Genomic DNA, 17,526 nt, shown 5'->3' with positions numbered 1-17,526 from the left:
TCTTTTTGCTTAACAGTGGTTTGCGTCTTGGAAATCTGCCATGCAGGCCGTTTTTGCCCAGTCTCTTTCTTATGGTGGAGTCGTGAACACTGACCTTAATTGGGGCAAGTGAGGCCTGCAGTTCTTTAGACGTTGTCCTGGGGTGTCTTGTGACCTCTCGGATGAGTCGTCTCTGCGCTGTTGGGGTAACTTTGGTCGGCCGGCCACTCCTGGGAAGGTTCACCACTGTTCCATGTTTTTGCCATTTGTGGATAATGGCTCTCACTGTGGTTCACTGGAGTCCCAAAGCTTTAGAAATGGCTTTATAACCTTTACTAGACTGATAGATCTCAATTACTTCTGTTCTCATTTGTTCCTGAATTTCTTTGGATCTTGGCATGATGTCTAGCTTTTGAGGTGCTTTTGGTCTACTTCTCTGTGTCAGGCAGCTCCTATTTAAGTGATTTCTTGATTGAAACAGGTGTGGCAGTAATCAGGCCTGGGGGTGGCTACGGAAATTGAACTCAGGTGTAATACACCACAGTTAGGTTATTTTTTAACAAGGGGGCAATTACTTTTTCACACAGGGCCATGTAGGTTTGGATTTTTTCTCCCTAAATAATCAAAACCATCATTTAAAAACTGCATTTTGTGTTTACGTGTGTTATATTTGACTAATGGTTAAATGTGTTTGATGATCAGAAACATTTTGTGTGACAAACATGCAAAAGAATAAGAAATCAGGAAGGGGGCAAATAATTTTTCACACCACTGTATCCATACATATATACACATATATATACACACACACACATATATATAAAAATATATATATATATATATATATACATACACACACATATATATATAAACATATATACATACATATCTACATATATACATATACACAGACACACACACACACACATATAAACATATATACATACATATCTACATATATACATATACACAGACACACACACACACACACATATATATACACATATATACAGTCTTTGGGTGCTAGCAACTGTTGCTGGGGGTGCCAGAATCCATGAAGGAAGAAAAATGAAAAACATTATTTGTACAAAATCTTAATTTATTTATCCATTCCTAAATAATTAAATGGGCAGGCTATTTTGTATCAGTGCAATACGCTGTTTGTTAAAACGGATGACTCCCACTCTTAAGTGCAAGTCTGCATGGATATTATGAACTATCGTTTCTGTTCAAGTTCTATTTAAATTTTAAATAGAAGGAATTTTTATTTAGTCGACAGAATATTATTCCGGAATAAATCAACTCAAACCTTAAATAACTATATAACTATAATATTTTGCTCTCCATAAAAATATATCCTGTCTAAATTATACAAGTTAGAAATAAAGTAAACGTTAAAAGAACAAACATTCAAATTTCTTTACTCTTATGTAATTTTATATAAAAAATAAACTTAAATTTTAAATATCCCAAAAGATTTTGCTCTCCATAAAAATATATCCTGTCAAAATTATACAAATTCAAATATGAACATGGTGCATAACAAAACCTGGAAATATAAATAAAATTTGTTCTTTTCAGCAATAACAAATCAAATCATTCAGTTGTCTTTGCTCTTATGTCATTTTATGAGAGCTGGACGCCTGGCATCTTTTTTTGGCAACAAGTTCGTTTATGTTTGGTGTGAGGTTCTGTGTTGTGGAGATTCTCAGGATGGACTGCAGGTGCTCATCAGTGAGGTGACTCCTGTGTGCTGTTTTGTTAGTCTTCATGACTGAGAAGAGCTTCTCACACAGATATGTGCTACCAAACATGCACAAGGTTCGAGCCGCATGTAGACGGAGCTGGAGCATTTTGCGGGAATGGAGTGAATAAACTGTGCGGGCCCTGCAGTATCGTACTTTGCCTTCAGTGTGCCATTACACTGCAGCTCAATCACCTCCATCTGAATCTGCACAGGTGCAGTTTCCAGATCGACGGCAAATGGTTTGCGAAACAACTGAAAATTCTTTTTTTGTTCTTCAAAGTCACCAAAGCACCGTGCGAACTCAGTGCGCAGTGCGCTCAGTTTATCAGCAAAATGCGTATTTGGGAACACCTTTGTGCCGACTTGGTTCAACATTACTTGGCAACAGGGTAAGTGGGGCAAGTTGCACTGGTGCATTTGTGTCTCCCATAAAAGTAGCTTCACTTGAAATCACTTTGTGATTTTGCACGGGTTAAAACGTCTGCTGAAGTGTCAGATTCTTCTTTAACTCTTCTGCTTTCTGTATCTTGTGCATTGCATTCAGGTCTTTCAGGTTATCTTGATGTTTTGTCTCATAGTGCCGTCTTAGATTAAATTCTGTAATTACAGCCACATTAGCTCCACAAATGAGACACACGGGTTTACCGGCAATGTCAGTAAACATATACTCAGCCTCCCATCGGTTTTTAAAGGCTCTATGTTCAGAATCACCTTTTCTCTTCGGCATCGTGTGGGCTAGCTTCACAATAACTTGCAGCATCATAAGCTAGACTTGATTAACGGTAAGTGTTCGCAAGGCAGCTGAAGCGCTGCATTATGGGATCTGTAGTTTATTGTGTTACCAGCGCTTCATCTCCCGGGCCATTAATAACAATAATACAGTATATAAAATGATCTCGCGGGCCGGATTTAATTACACGCTGGGCCGGATGTGGCCCGTGGGCCTTGAGTTTGACACATATGGACTAAATAGAACTTGAAAAGATATATTTTATCAAATGTGATCGCACAATTCAGATCGAGTTGACGCGCACTACAGTACATCGAGCCCGCGTGCTATTGTGGTTTTGCCTGCGTGCCTCAATAAGTTACCCTCCCCTTGCTCTTACTTTTTTACCGTTCATCTAATGAATACACTGAGTATGGCTTTACCAAAACAATCATTGATCGCGAATAAAGTATCCATTATTCATAAAGCTTCAATTGGTGATCTGTCTTTCTGCGTTAACCGCATATTTTTTCATACGTCTCAAACCAAGGGGATGCGAAGTTAAAATGAATAAAATGCGTGCATACATACTCAGTGCATCCCCTCTCGGGAATCGAACCTCGGACGTCAGCGCTAGAGGCGAAGCCTCTACTATTGCACTACGGAGTGTGGTTTATCTATTTGAGAGTAGCAGTGTAATTCGGTTTTTATTCAGCACTCTTTGGAACTGTTGCTTTTTGTCTGCGCACTGCGTCAGTTCACGTGAGCCGCTGAATATGGTTTTATATGTCACTCGCTCGCTTCTAATTGTTTCGCTGCCTTCTTAATTATATAATGCATGTTTTCTTAAGCGCTTTTTCGAGCTCTTCCTGGTTTTCTATGTACTGCGCAATTACGTGGGAGGCGTGATGATGTCACACGAAACTCCGCCCCCCACGGCTTTCGAGCTCAACTCCATTACAGTAAATGGAGAAAAATAGCTTCTAGTTATGACCATTATGCGTAGAATTTCGAAATGAAACCTGCCCAACTTTTGTAAGGAAGCTGTAAGGAATGAGCCTGCCAAATTTCAGCCTTCTACCTACACGGCAAGTTGGAGAATTAGTGATGAGTCAGTGAGTCAGTCAGTGAGTCAGTCAGTCAGTGAGGGCTTTGCCTTTTATTAGTATAGATATGCAGCTGTATCTGGTTTTATGATCTGTGTGCAATTTACAATGTTCACCATTGTAATTTGGTATAGTCTGACAGTTCCCATGCTAGCAACCATTTATGTGGTATTGGCTCTTCTAATATGCACATATAGGTATGGATAGTTATGAAGGATGCACAAAGCTAACCATTTCTCTAAGTCTAACCATAACCCTAATTTCTTTAAGATTTTTAGTATGAGCCTGTTACAAATATTCAGCATTTGTTTCCATAACAATTGATACATATATATTGTGCTTTAGTGATAGTTCAGCTGTCACTGATTCATTTTTCTGGTCTCAGAATTATGACTTGACCTACGTTTTGTTACACGGTATTAGAGTAAAAATCTCAGTCATCATTACAAATTAAATTTAAATCTCAATGGCAAGAATAAAGGGATTAATAGAATAGCTTCATTTGTCAGAAAGGTTTATCTATATATGAAGTATATAAAATGCAAAGTTGACTGACTCACTCACTTACTAATCAATAAAATACTATTTCCTGTTTAGTTAAAAGCTGAAATTTGGCAGAATTACGCATCTCGAGCAATGAGTATCTGCTAAGAAAAAAATCGGTATAACACCATTTAGGGTTACCAGAAAAACCTCAAAAATGCTTTCACTGATGTTATTGAAATTTGGTGACATTATAGGAAAAAGAAAATTAGCCATCCCCTATTTGTTTTGTTAATTTTTTTCTGTTTGTTGATGTTTATTAATATGTTAACATACATGCTATGCACTGTACTTAGGGGTGGCTTTATGCAAATGAAGAACACAGCAGAAGCAAGTGACATGAATGTGAACAGCAGCACTAGCCAGTAGGGTGGATGGATGATTGAAGAAGGGGCAGTGCTGTGTACAGTTAGGTATAAAATTGAAGGAGAAAGATATAGGAAAGATGCAAAGATAAATGGTTAGTAAGTGTGATATAAAGGTCCAGTGCGGGTGCAGAATGCTGTGGTTGTGAGTGGTGTTCAATAGAAGCAAGAAAGGAGGAAAAGATAAGTAGAGGAGGAAGTGGTGTCTTCAGATCCAAAACATGCTGGGACCAACTGCTCAAATTTAAACTTAACAGCTGCTCAATTGTAATATGCATTCCCATCTTCAAAGGACCCCATCTCACTCTCCAAAATTATTTACACATACATTTGCATCTGTAGACTTTATAAAGAGGGACAACTAATCACTTAAGAAGCCTCCCGAACATAGTACCAGCAATTATTTTCTTTCACTTCAAGCACTAGAGGAAACAGCTCTAAAAGTAAGAACTTTCAGTTAATTGCAGTTTAAAAGTTACATACTGTATATGGCTGAAGAAAGGGACCAGAAATCGTGTTGATAAAGGTGTGAATATTGCATTCGCCGGATGTAATTAAACATAGTGCATCAATGTATGCAAGGCATTGTGTGCAACAACATCCTCGGTTCAACTCCTGCTTAATTTATTTCACTGAGAATTTAGTAATATCTATAAAGTGATCACTTTATTCAGCTTCACACAGGTAACAGTGAATATGTGGAATAAGTTACATGGTAGTGTGTTTTGGAGCGGTTCAAACCTTGACTCAGAGAAAATGCAGGTGGATAATGAATTACTAGCTATATTGTGCTGAAAGACTTGTGTTCTCATCAAAACTATTCCTATATTTTTACATGAAAAAGCACCTAAACCTTTGTAAAAACACCAGTGTAATACTTCTACATCTTATAACAGGTTGCTGTGGTGTTATGGGTCCACAGCTCGTTGAGAAAAGGCCATTCATTTTAAATAATCACCGCACCCGAGGCGGCTTCGTGAGGGGTGTTGTGTGAGCAGCGGGGCAGTCGTCGATGTGGGCGTTTCTCACCGTGTGCACAGGTGAGGAACTGCCCACATTCGTGATTGCTCCCGTGGCTAATGCTACAGCTGTGATGGCCCCTCACGTTTTAAAAAGAAGCGCGAGTCGGTTGTGGAGGATGAAAATAAGAACGAGATGAGAAAAGGAAAGAAAGGAAAAGAGAGGACGGAGGTTACAGGGAGCGAGTGTGGAAGCAGGCGGTGCGTGCATGTGGTGAGCGCGCGATCGAGCGCTCGTGGGCAGCTGCGAGGAAGCTGGGTGTTAGGCCGACACCCAGGTGTTTGAGTTGAGGTTGCTCCCGCTGAGTGACCAGGTAGCGGGAGTGCCTAGAGGAAAGCGACGAGCAGAAGGCCGTGGAAAGGCAGCGGAAGTCGGGAGGCTTGGTGGTGGAGTCCCCAATGTGTGCGTCCTGGCTATTTGGGTAATCAAGTCTCGGGGACTGGGATGAGTGCCATACCGGAGCCAGGGATCGGGAGGTCTCCAGTCTCGAGTATGTAGAGGAGGGCAGCTGCAGAGAGCGTCTTGCCTGCTGCTAAGCCCAAACGGGATAAGCAGGTGAGACGCTAACAGAAAAGAAGTACCAAGCTTATTTGTTGTTGTTTTTAAAGACAGCTTCCTGATCGTTTTAAACCTCGTTTTTAAGAAGACTTTTTCTAATGGTTTTGAATCTCCACGTTTTTTTCATTTTATGGATTATTTATTGAAACTGCACTATTTATGGAACACTTGTTTTAATGGACAATTTTTAATAAAAGCACTTTTTACCTTCCCCTTGCTGGAATTATTTGCCTCCACTGACTAGCTCACTCGGTAACATTATCGACGGTGTTGGGTTCAAGGGTTCCCAAACAGCCATGGGAGCGTGGAGCCAGAACCCACATCGTCACAGTTGCCTGTAGTGGCCCATGTACAATGCCCATTCCATGCTGTCCATGTAGTGCTGCAACTGTGTCTTGAAAAAAAATGTTGTGATGGACAAGGCCGAATTTGTGCATCACACACACTTTATATGTACAGTAGCTAAACTGTTTCCCTATAGACTCACACCCACTGCTGCCTTTGGTTGATGAGCTAACTTTGCTTACTTGTAATTCAGCTATTATCCACAATGTCGTTATTTTATGATGTGATGCGTTTGTTATTTTGCATAGTATTTGCTATTGAGTACTTCACTTCTTAGAGTTTTGCTTTCACTTTAGCCGCCTACCAAATTTCGTGAAGATGGGGCCATGAATAAGAAAGGTCAACATGGCGGATGTTGTTGACCGTTATGACCATTATGCATAGAATTTCGAAATGAAACCTGCTTAACTTTTGTAAGTAAGCTGTAAGGAATGAACCTGCCAAATATCAGCCTTCTACCTACACGGGAAGTTGGAGAATTAGTGACGTTTGTAAAATTCAATATGGCGGCCAACAGTGGCGTCATACCACCGAAACAAGTACGTACATTGGTTTTGGTTAGTGCACGGAAGCCACCTACCAAATTTTGTGAAGATGGGGCCATAAATAAGAAAGTTCAACATGGCGGACGTTGTCGACTGTTATCGACTGTTATGACCGTTACGTGTAGAATTTCGAAAGGAAACCTGCTTAACTTTTGGAAGTAAGCTGTAAGGAATAAGCCTGCCAAATTTCAGCCTTCTACCTACACAGGAAGTTGGAGAATTAGTGATGAGTCAGTGAGTGAGTGAGTCAGTGAGGGCTTTGCCTTTTATTAGTATAGATATATATATATATATATATATAATTTTTAATGTAGGTAGATCATTTCAATCTGGTCATTTTAAAAGTAGCTCGCAAGCGAAAAAGTGTGGGCACCCCTGGCCTAGTCATTCTGGCCCCCTAATCATCTCCTGTCTAATAGCTAATATGTGGTAAACATAATGGTACAATAATGGTTATCATCGCACCATGTGGGTGCTACACACTGGTGGTGGTCCAAGTGGTTCCCCACTCACTAAAGAGTTTTGTGTAGTGAGAAAAGGACTATATAAATTAAAATAATTATTATTATAAAATGTCCTGCTCCATTCATTAAAAGTTAAATTTCATCAGTGAATACATTACAGAATAAGTTATTGGCCAGATTGAGAGACAGTTTAAGACCCAAAGCCTGAAAATCCAGCTATCTCTGCTAAAAAAATCTCTGATTTAAGCTGTTATGTCATGTTGCAACTGACACCATGCCCTGACTAAAATAAAACATTAACCACAGTATCCTAACTTGAGTCCTCAATAACCCATCTACTATAGTATATTCCAGTTTCTTCTAAACTACTCTCTGAAGGCTTAAATATACAATGCTGTCTATGTTCTTTTTTCATGGTGCTTCTTATAACCATGTAGCTTGTAAGCCTGGCCTTATATCATTCTGTAATTAATACTGATTACCAATGTAATGGTTTTTCTGTGTGTACATGTACTGTATAGTGTACATAGTAGTCCAATTAATATGATTGCATTATTGATCTTAAACATATTTAATTGTTTTAACATATCTTTATAGCTGTTTGTGTGTGTTTTTTAATTAAGAAATGTGACTTAAAAATGGAAAAATGTACTTTGTAAATACTTTTACGCATGTTACAGTTATGCTAGCTGGATGATTTGTTTTACTGCCGTACTGAATTAAGCCAGTTATTAAAGAATGCACAAAAGTATTTGGGAAAAAGGTGACTATTACACAAAAGCATTTAATAATAAACAGGGTAAGGGTCAGCCATCATTAGCCATTTTCAAACCAGGTTTAACACAGGTTTAAGGGGAATCAGTGTCTATCCCAACAACTCAAGATACAAGGTGGGAGATACCGGGCCATCAGTCCCTTGCAGGGCTCACCCAACCACACACACACACACACAGTGGCCAATTTAGAATTGCCAGTTCACCTAAGCTGCACACCTTTGAGGTGTGGAAGGAAATCCAGAGTATCCATATAAAACCCACACAGAAATGGAGAGAACATGCATACTCTACCTAGAAAACTACTAGTCATGGGGTTCAAACACAGAATGACAGATCTGTAAAACTAACCACAGCAGCAACCACTGTGCTTCTCATGACCAGTCATAATACATAAAAATATTGAAAAGCAGGGAAAAAATAACTGCTCATAATAAACAAGCATATGCTGAACCAGTGATGCCAGTGTGGTGGCATAGCGGTTAGTAATGTATACAGCTTGCAAGGTCTCTCTGTGTGCTGTTCGGTTTTCTCAAGAGTGCTATACAAAACAAAACAAAAAAAAACAAAGACACCTATATGTGCATAGAAGTTGTATTCAGTAGTTCTTACACTCTTCTACTAACTCTGAAAGGATTTCTCTAGCCATTCAGTGAACCTGTGTGATCAACAGGAACTTTTGGGATTTCAAAAGAAGGAACTTGATGAAAAAGTGCCCCTTTATGCTGTTAGCATAGTTCTTTATACAATTGACTTGATCTCATCATTTCTAAATTTGTTTAATGTGGTTTGAGTTTAAAATTAGTTTGAGTAAGACTGCTATGAATGCCTCTACATGCAAGTTAAGCTTTGAATGTTTGCCTTAAACTGTTTTGCATTAGTTTGCATATCTAAATAATCATTATTAAACACAGGCAGGCATTGTGGTCTAGTGACTAAGCCCTTGGAATTCAAACCACAAGCTTGATGTTTTAGTCCCTACACCTGGCTTGCTTTGTAACCTCTTGCCACTTAAGTCACTTAATTGCCAATGGTGTTTTTTATCTACAAAAAGGTTCTATATAAACACAAGTTTGTCTGAGTGGAAAGTCAAAATGGTAATTCTTGCTGAAGTCTCCTTTAATGACATGCTTCCTAATACTGTATTTTATCTCTAAAAGAGTGACAAGTTAGCTTTGAGGAAAATATCTTTTATTAAATATTACTAATAGCTTTAAGTAAAAGGTTGAATAATCAAAGATCAAGTAAGTACTCTATTCTTATAATACTGAAATTAACTCATCTTGTGGTGAAAGTGCAGTTCAAAATAAATCAAAAGACACTCTGATAACTAATTTTCGTTAATTTTGTTTTTTGTTATTTTTTAATCTATACTAAAGAAAACCTTTGAGTCAAAGTGATGCATACCGTGGGAAAAAGGGGCAGAGATTATCGATATATAGGGTAGTGTGTGCATATAATATGCTGAGCATATTGTTCAATAATTGCAATAATCCATAGGTTATAAATAATGAAACTGTCAAGGACTGCTTTTAACCCTTTTTGAAAGAACAGTTTAAAACACTATGGCGGAGTCTACTTGTTTCAAAGTGCATTTGGGTGTTATGATGATTTGATCTGAGCTTGCCTATCGTGTGCTACATAGCCCTAGGGTATCAACTGGATTTGCTTTAATTGTATGGTGATTTGAAAATTGTTGATATACAGTATCTGAGTATAATCATAAATAAAACATCTACATATATATTCATGTTCGTGGTTGAAAAATAACTTCAAGCCTCATAAATCATTTTACTCCACTGGCTATTACATTGTTTTCATAATAAAATAATTACAAAGGTTTTTTATTTTAAATCATTTAGCTACTGATTGTTCAGGAAACCAGTGTTTGCAGGAGGCCACAGCCTATTACTGCAGCATCTATATTGCCCCTCCTTTACAACTTCTGTAAACTGAGTTTAACTCTCGGCTTGGCCATTATCTGTGTTTAGTTTATGCATTCTCCTTATGTCTGTGTGATTTTTTTATTTTCCAAATATGTGATTGTTATGTTAAACTGTGTTTCCACATTGGCCCGTTGTGTGTTAACATACAGTAACTGTTACATCATCCAAGAATGCTTCCTGAAACCTGCCCTGCACTTGATGCTGCAAATCTCCATGAACCTAGATTTTTATGAAGTAGTTTCAGTAAATGGATATTTCACCAACAATGAAATCTTATTACTTTAGCATCCGTGGCACAATTTTCATTTATTTGAAAATTATCATATTTTTTCGTCACTTAGTATTACTTGCTATCTGTCCTGGTGATATTTAGGCTCAATTCAAAGGCTAAATTCCTTTGATTGTTTTTTTTCCTAACTTCAAATTTTAAATCCTATAATGAAAAATTGTTCATAGATCAAAATCTTTAGAATTAAGAAGGTTAATGTTAACTGTGTATTTAAAGCAAAAATAATTAACTTTGGTAAAAGACTCTTTTTCCATTTATTTGCTTATTACTGCAGCAACTGGAACAACTCAGGAAGGTCACTACTTCATCGTAAGGGACACAGTACTTCAGTTTTTAGTCACAAATTAAACTAATTTGCACATTTTTTAATGTGGAAGGCAGGCCAGAAAAGCATGGAACCCGGGGCCAATTCCTGAAAGAATTTTGTAATGTCAGATCATAAGGTGTGCAGGAACTCAAATAGTGATGGTGTACAGACCAATAAAATTAGAAGCCATTTTTCTGCAGGAAAGTTTTGGGGAACCATTCCTTTTTCTACATGCAATGTCAAGAGAATCTTTCTGTCAGAAAATCTTTGGTAGTTAGTGATAGTTGTGAGATGTATTCATAACTTTAATGTGAAATTTAAACCATACTGTCTTAAAAAAAGAAGCTATACTATTACATTGAGATTCTAATAAGCTGAAGAAATTAAATAAAATGTTAGGATTTAAAAACTTAGGGATATAAAACTATTAATTGTGACAGATGGCTGGGGCCCTTTCCCAGCTGGGATGCCGTTGTGATTGAAGGATCTAGGCAGCAGATATACATGGGGCACTACCTCTCCTGTAGCACTAGATGGCAGCCACTCTAGGGTTTAGCGACATCTCAGTTGTGCTGTGCTTATTGTTACACTGTGCTGTGAATGTGGGAACAATTGGGAAATTATGCAAATACAAATTTGCCAACAGGTGCAAACTTTAAAAGCTAGTGTGGAGCCACTTCTGTTTTTTTCACCTTTTTATAAAGGAAATTTTTTAATAAAAGTTAAAATTGAAAGACTGTAGCTGAGCAATAAAATGGAGTAACTGGAATAAAGTATATAAGTCTTTTTATCAGCACTGTAAAAGTTTGTCAAAGTGTTTATCTGCTTTTTAAGTCTGGTAATTAAAAAATTAGCCTCACCAGGACAACCAAAAAAAAAAAATTCCTAAATCATTTGCAGAGACCATCTTGTGAATATTTATTCAGAATATAACTACTATGACTTTTTCTGCTTTTCATTCTGCTAACATTGATTATAACCAAAGCAGATTTGAGTGTAACCAGCACATATGATGTGAAATTGTCACTTATAATTTCTTAATTCCACAGCACATGCTGTTTTTAAATATAAAGTAATATGTGTTTATTTTTAGGTGGTTCTTTCCAGACACAAAACGAACAGATGCAGAAAAGTTGTTGATGCTACCAGTGAATAGCCATGGGGCCTTCCTCATCCGAGAGTCTGAAAGCCAGATGGGATCTTATTCTCTTTCAGGTACTATCTAAAATACATTGTTCAGACTTCTTTATACATAACTATACAACAAACCTAAATGATAACTCAATCTGGAGTAGCCTTCACTGCAGGAAAAGTGTCCATTCACACTTTTATTTATAAAATCTTAAACAACTACTGTTTTATCCTGTTGTCTTTAACCCTTTTAGTAACCAGATTACTGTATTGGGTTCATTTACCTAAATGAAAAGTAAAGGTGTCCATTCAGCTATAAATTCAGGTCTTCTGTAATATTCATGTTGTATGTAAATCTCTAAAACCTTCTCAGAATATTTTTATCTTTAAATTACCAGACATACTGTATATACAATATATATATATATATATATGTTTTTTTTCTTTCTGCTGATCTGTTTTGATGTTTGGAAAAATGTATAAAATTAATTGTGAGAAGAGTTAATGAGTGGACAATCCTTTCAGGTACTGGCATCGAATATGACATTCCATTCCTATAAACTTCATGCTTGAAGTCTACTTTTATATAGGCAGTAAAGTGTCTTGATTTTATCATTGTAAAAACTTTATTACATTCTTTTGTACACTCTCTGCAAAGTTGTCTGTAAAAATGTGGTAAATGCTACAACCTGTCTGCTTTGGGCATGATTACATCTTTCTGCTTACAAGTAATATATTGAAGTGCAGCATTGTATAATATAATACTTTTATTAATAAAAATTGCACCCTAGGAATTAAAAGTAAATGAGAATATATTGTATGAGGAGATAGTGGTTTGATTTCTTGCTACATTAAACAGACTTTAATTATTAATTTCTTACGTCAACTGTACAGGGCTATTTCTTGATGAGTTAGCAACTCTATTTTTTGCAACTCCAAATTTGCTCCATGTATGTGGGTATGGTTGCATACTCTGTGATGGACTTGTTTCCTGCCCAGGATTGGTTTATGTCTTCTGTTAAATGCTTCCAGGATAGCTTTTAATTTTGGATTCTTTAAATCCACTGTACCAAAGAAATTGGGATAGATTAAAACTGTTTCTCTTCACTTTTAAAATAGTACTTCAGCAAAATAATATGTAAATAACACCTATTTGTACTTAAAGTATAAGTCACTTATAATCATCAGTATATTTGCATTGCAAGAACGTAACATTTTTAAATTGATAGTTTTAAATTTATTCAGTAGCTGACATTATACAGTCATATTAAAAAGTTTGGGAACCCCTCTTATTTCTTTGGATATTTGTTTATCATTGGCTGAACTTTCAAAGTAGCAACTTCCTTTTAATATATGGCATGCCTTATGGAAACAGTAGTATTTCAGCAGTGACATTAAGTTTATTGGATTAACAGAAAATATGCAATATGCATCATAACAAAATTAGGTGCATAAATGTGGGCACCCCAACAAAGATATTACATTAATACTTAGTTGAGCTTACTTTTGCAAATATAACAGCCTCTAGACGCCTCCTATAGCCTTTGATGAGTGTCTAGATTCTGGATGGAGGTATTTTTGACCATTCTTCCATACAAAATCTCTCCAGTTCAGTTAAACTTGACGGCTGCCGAGTTCATATCATCCCATAGATTTTCGATGATATTCAAGTCAGGGGACTGTGACGGCCATTCCAGAACATTGTACTTCTCCCTCTGCATGAATGCCTTTGTAGATTTCAAACTGTGTTTTGGGTCATTGTCTTGTTGGAATATCCAATCCCTGCAACTTCAACTTTGTGACTGATGCTTGAACATTATTCTGAAGAATTTGTTGATATTGGGTTGAATTCATCCGACCCTCGACTTTAAGAAGGGTCCCAGTCCCTGAACTAGCCACACATCCCCACAGCATGATGGAACCTCCACCAAATTTGACAGTAGGTAGCAGGTGTTTTTCTTGGAATATGCAAAACACAAAATCATTGCATCATAGTGTCTCTGGAGTAACGATGCTGAGATTAGTGTGAGGAAATATAAAGGACCGACCGTTCTTTTACAATCAATTGTAAACATTGCCTTCAAATAAGAATTTTTTTCATATATATTAGAAATATATTTGAATAGTGATGTTTGTTCTAATGGCCCTAATGCCTATGGAAAATCTGTCCATGAAAAACTACAAAAAAAAAGTCTGATAATCATAACAGTAACACTAATCCTGATTTGATTGGATCCATTGCATGAGAGTCTGTTAGTAGAAGAAGCTCAGACCACACAGAGATTTATGCTGTGCTATTAAGATTTTGTTTTCCTTGTTTTGTGTATATACACATACAGTATATATATGTATGCATGTGAGTGTGTTTGTATGTGTGTGTATATATATTCATTTCTAGTTTGTGGACATTTGATGTATTTTGTTTGTGGTTATTGTTTCGTCTGTGTCTTTTATTGTTTGAGGCAAAGTGGCACGGAATTCATAAACAGTTAGAGGTATGTCACCCTAACCCACTCTCACTTCGGAGTACTGCATCCTCCAACCATCCTTCTGTTGATACCAGCATAGGTGAGACATCCCCACCCACAATTACAGCAGCCCATGTGAGCAGAGAGCTGAGAAGACTTTGTGCCAGCAAAGCAGCGGGTCCAGATTGAGTATAGCTAGAGTATTACTCAAGATTTTACAGTTTCTAAATCAAGATGTTGCTTTTCAGGCTTTACCTGGCATTGTCTGACACAAATGCAAGTGGTGAGCGATCTTTCTCCAAGCTCAGGCTAGTGAAGAATAGGGACAGGTCCAAAATGGGACAGGAAAGTCTAAATCTTTTGACTCTGATGTCAGTTGAGGTTGATCTGGTTTGCATACTGGATTTTAGTGATCAGATCAAGGATTTTGCTGCATAGAAATCCAGAAAAGTGCACTTTTCAAGACAAGCATTTGTCTTTGTTAATATACAGAATGGACTATGCAGTATTTAAAATCATTAGCAATGGCCATTAAAGATAACTTTAATACAGCATACTTTTTCTCAGAGAGTATGCCAATATTATTATCTGTTTTTCGGATTTTTGTTGTTAATTGCAAAGCTAAAACTCTGTCCTAGTCATTTACTTTACTCTGTAAGTCTCTGAGACCTTGTGTATAGCACTCATAGAATGTTGTGCATGTAGGTCCCCAAAAATGCCTCTGCCCCAACACTCTTTAATGCGGACTTGGCTTTAACAGTACACAATAATAATAATTCAGAATTCGGCAGCATCTCTTGCAAGTAGCAGAATTCAAAATCTTATAGTTCTGTGAATAAAAGAGTTCTTAACTCTGATGCTTTACCCAGGGAAGCAAAATCTTCAGTCTGATGGCAACAGGTGAAATTTAGGAAAAAGAGGAGTTGGCTTTTTTACTAGCATGTTTACAATACAGCTCATTGACAGAGGTCTGCAGCAAACCAATCATTTTACCACTGATTTTTACAATTTTAGTAAGGTAGTTTATCAACCCAAGAACCCATGGAGGTAGGAGGAAGCATCATTAATAACCGCATCATAGCACAGTCCTGTTTGTTTTTATTTCATTATGTTATTTCATAGTATAACAAATATAAATAGCAAATAAAGAAGCCTAAAACATCCATCCATCCATTATCCAACCCGCTATATCCTAACTATAGGGTCACAGGGGTCTGCTGGAGCCAATCCCAGCCAAAACAGGGTACAAGGCAAGAAACAAACCCTGGGCAGGGTGCCAGCCCACCACAGGGCACACACAAAGCACACACTAGGGACAATTTAGGATCACCATTGCAACTAACCTGTATGTCTTTGGAAGGAAACCAGAGCACCTGGAGGAAATCCACGCAGACACAGGGAGAACATGCAAACTTCACGCAGGGAGGACCCAGAAAGCGAACCCAGGTCTCCTTACTGCGAGGCAGCAGCGATACCACTGCGCCAAAGTGCTGCCCATCCTAAAACTGTTATCTGCAACATTAGTATAAAAGTATATGAAGCATACTACTATGTGAACATAACACAACAAACAAATAGATAGATAGATAGATAGAATTTCATTTGTCTGAAGAAGTTTAGCTTTTGCCATATTGTTATGGTGTGAACCAGTTTGCAAAACAGTAGATCTTCATTATAATTACCATCCCAGCTGCATCTCTGAAAAACTAATAATAAAGCTGCATTGTTAGTGTCAGTGGACTCGCCCAACTGTATGACAAAATATGGACTTGCTTTATTTTCTCCAGAGGTTGGCTTTCAAGGTCATTCTTCATATCAACAATTCTTCCACTCATTGTTTCATTCAGTTTTGGATTGGTCTTGATTTTGGATGATGCTTCATTCTCAACTAGCTCTTAGCACATATCCATGGCTGTAGGCAAGGCGAGATCTTCTTTGATCATAAATGCTTTCTTGCAATGATCTACATTAGCAGTCACCAGATATTGGCTATTAGAATAATTTTCGTTTACATTTTTAATGTTTTTATGACATTCTGCTGTACTTGAAGTCTGTCTCACTTCCTTTTGAAAGATTTTCTATTCAAACTGAATGGTTTATAGTGGCAAAGGGATTGTGAAATTAGTAGTATATGTCACCAGTTGAGAATCTTTGCTTTAAGTGGCCATTAGTAAAGGACATATATGTAGTTAATGTAACAGTACAAAACAAACAGGCATAATGCCCCTAACTAGTACAACACCAATAGAAAAATAGCATAAGAAAGCATAAACAAAATATATTTCACTACATTTAGCAAATAAAGGAGACAAAATGATTTTTTATAAATTGTTTTTTATGAAGATAATTGCTCTATGTAATCATTTACTAAAGAATTAAATACTTAACCTATTTGTTTTTTTTTTAGTTTTGGATGGAAACACAGTGAAGCACTACAAGATACGGTCACTGGATAGTGGTGGTTTCTTTATATCAAGGCGAGTTACCTTTGAATCCTTAAGTGACCTTGTAAAACACTACTCAAGTGTAGACGATGGCCTATGTGTAAGACTTCGAAGTCCATGTGAAAAGGTACTGATCACTCTTTTGTATTGGTGGGACTAAAATAAAGCAAAAATAAATTCTAAAGAATATAACAAAATATAACTGAACATCTAAAGTGAAACAATCAATCATAGTAAATAAAATTATTAAAATGCCCTTACCACTAGAATTAGTCCCAACATGTACCAATCAATGCATTTTATTCTGTTGTTAAAGATTCACATTTTTGGATTACCTCATTTTTAGTTTATGAGATAGTAAGCCCAAGTAGTTCTGATATGTTGTTTTTCTGATAAACGTCTTAATTTTGAAAGCTTAAAATACAAATAAAAATGGCCAGAAATCATATTTTAGCAAACCTGCAATGTTTCTAAAAAAGTTCCCCATTCTCTTTTTTCATCAATAATTGATTATTGTTTATATTACTTTACTTTTTTTCTTTCAGAGATAAAAAAAAAAAAACTAATATGAACTAAAAAACTAAAAGATTGTTAAAAAGATTTAGGCCTGGTGTGAATGAACATGGGTGGGGTTATAAATGTATACTTCAATAGTGTAGCATTTTCTGGCCCTAGGCAACTCCCAAAAGAAAAATAGTAGGCACCGCCTATTGAGTGAAGAAACAGTGACTGCTCCTGGACTCAGTGAAGGAATTAGTCTCTTAGATGAACTGGAAGTGATTGAAAA

General features: G+C 36.9%; 1 protein-coding gene across 1 annotated transcript in view; it reads left to right on the top strand.

The window, feature by feature from the left end:
- The window catches only part of frk (fyn-related Src family tyrosine kinase), a 109,472-nt gene that overhangs the window by 36,949 nt on the left and 54,997 nt on the right, over positions 1 to 17,526 (top strand). Inside the window, exons 2-3 of the mRNA XM_039747960.1 lie at positions 11,790 to 11,911; positions 16,703 to 16,866. Coding sequence (XP_039603894.1) covers positions 11,790 to 11,911; positions 16,703 to 16,866 — 286 coding nt within the window. The remainder of the gene's footprint in view (positions 1 to 11,789; positions 11,912 to 16,702; positions 16,867 to 17,526) is intronic.

The sequence above is a fragment of the Polypterus senegalus genome, chromosome 3 (genome assembly GCF_016835505.1).
Source record: "Polypterus senegalus isolate Bchr_013 chromosome 3, ASM1683550v1, whole genome shotgun sequence".
NCBI lineage: Eukaryota > Metazoa > Chordata > Cladistia > Polypteriformes > Polypteridae > Polypterus > Polypterus senegalus.
The sequence above is the reverse complement of the archived record's forward strand: the minus strand, read 5'-3'. Positions and strand labels throughout refer to the sequence as shown.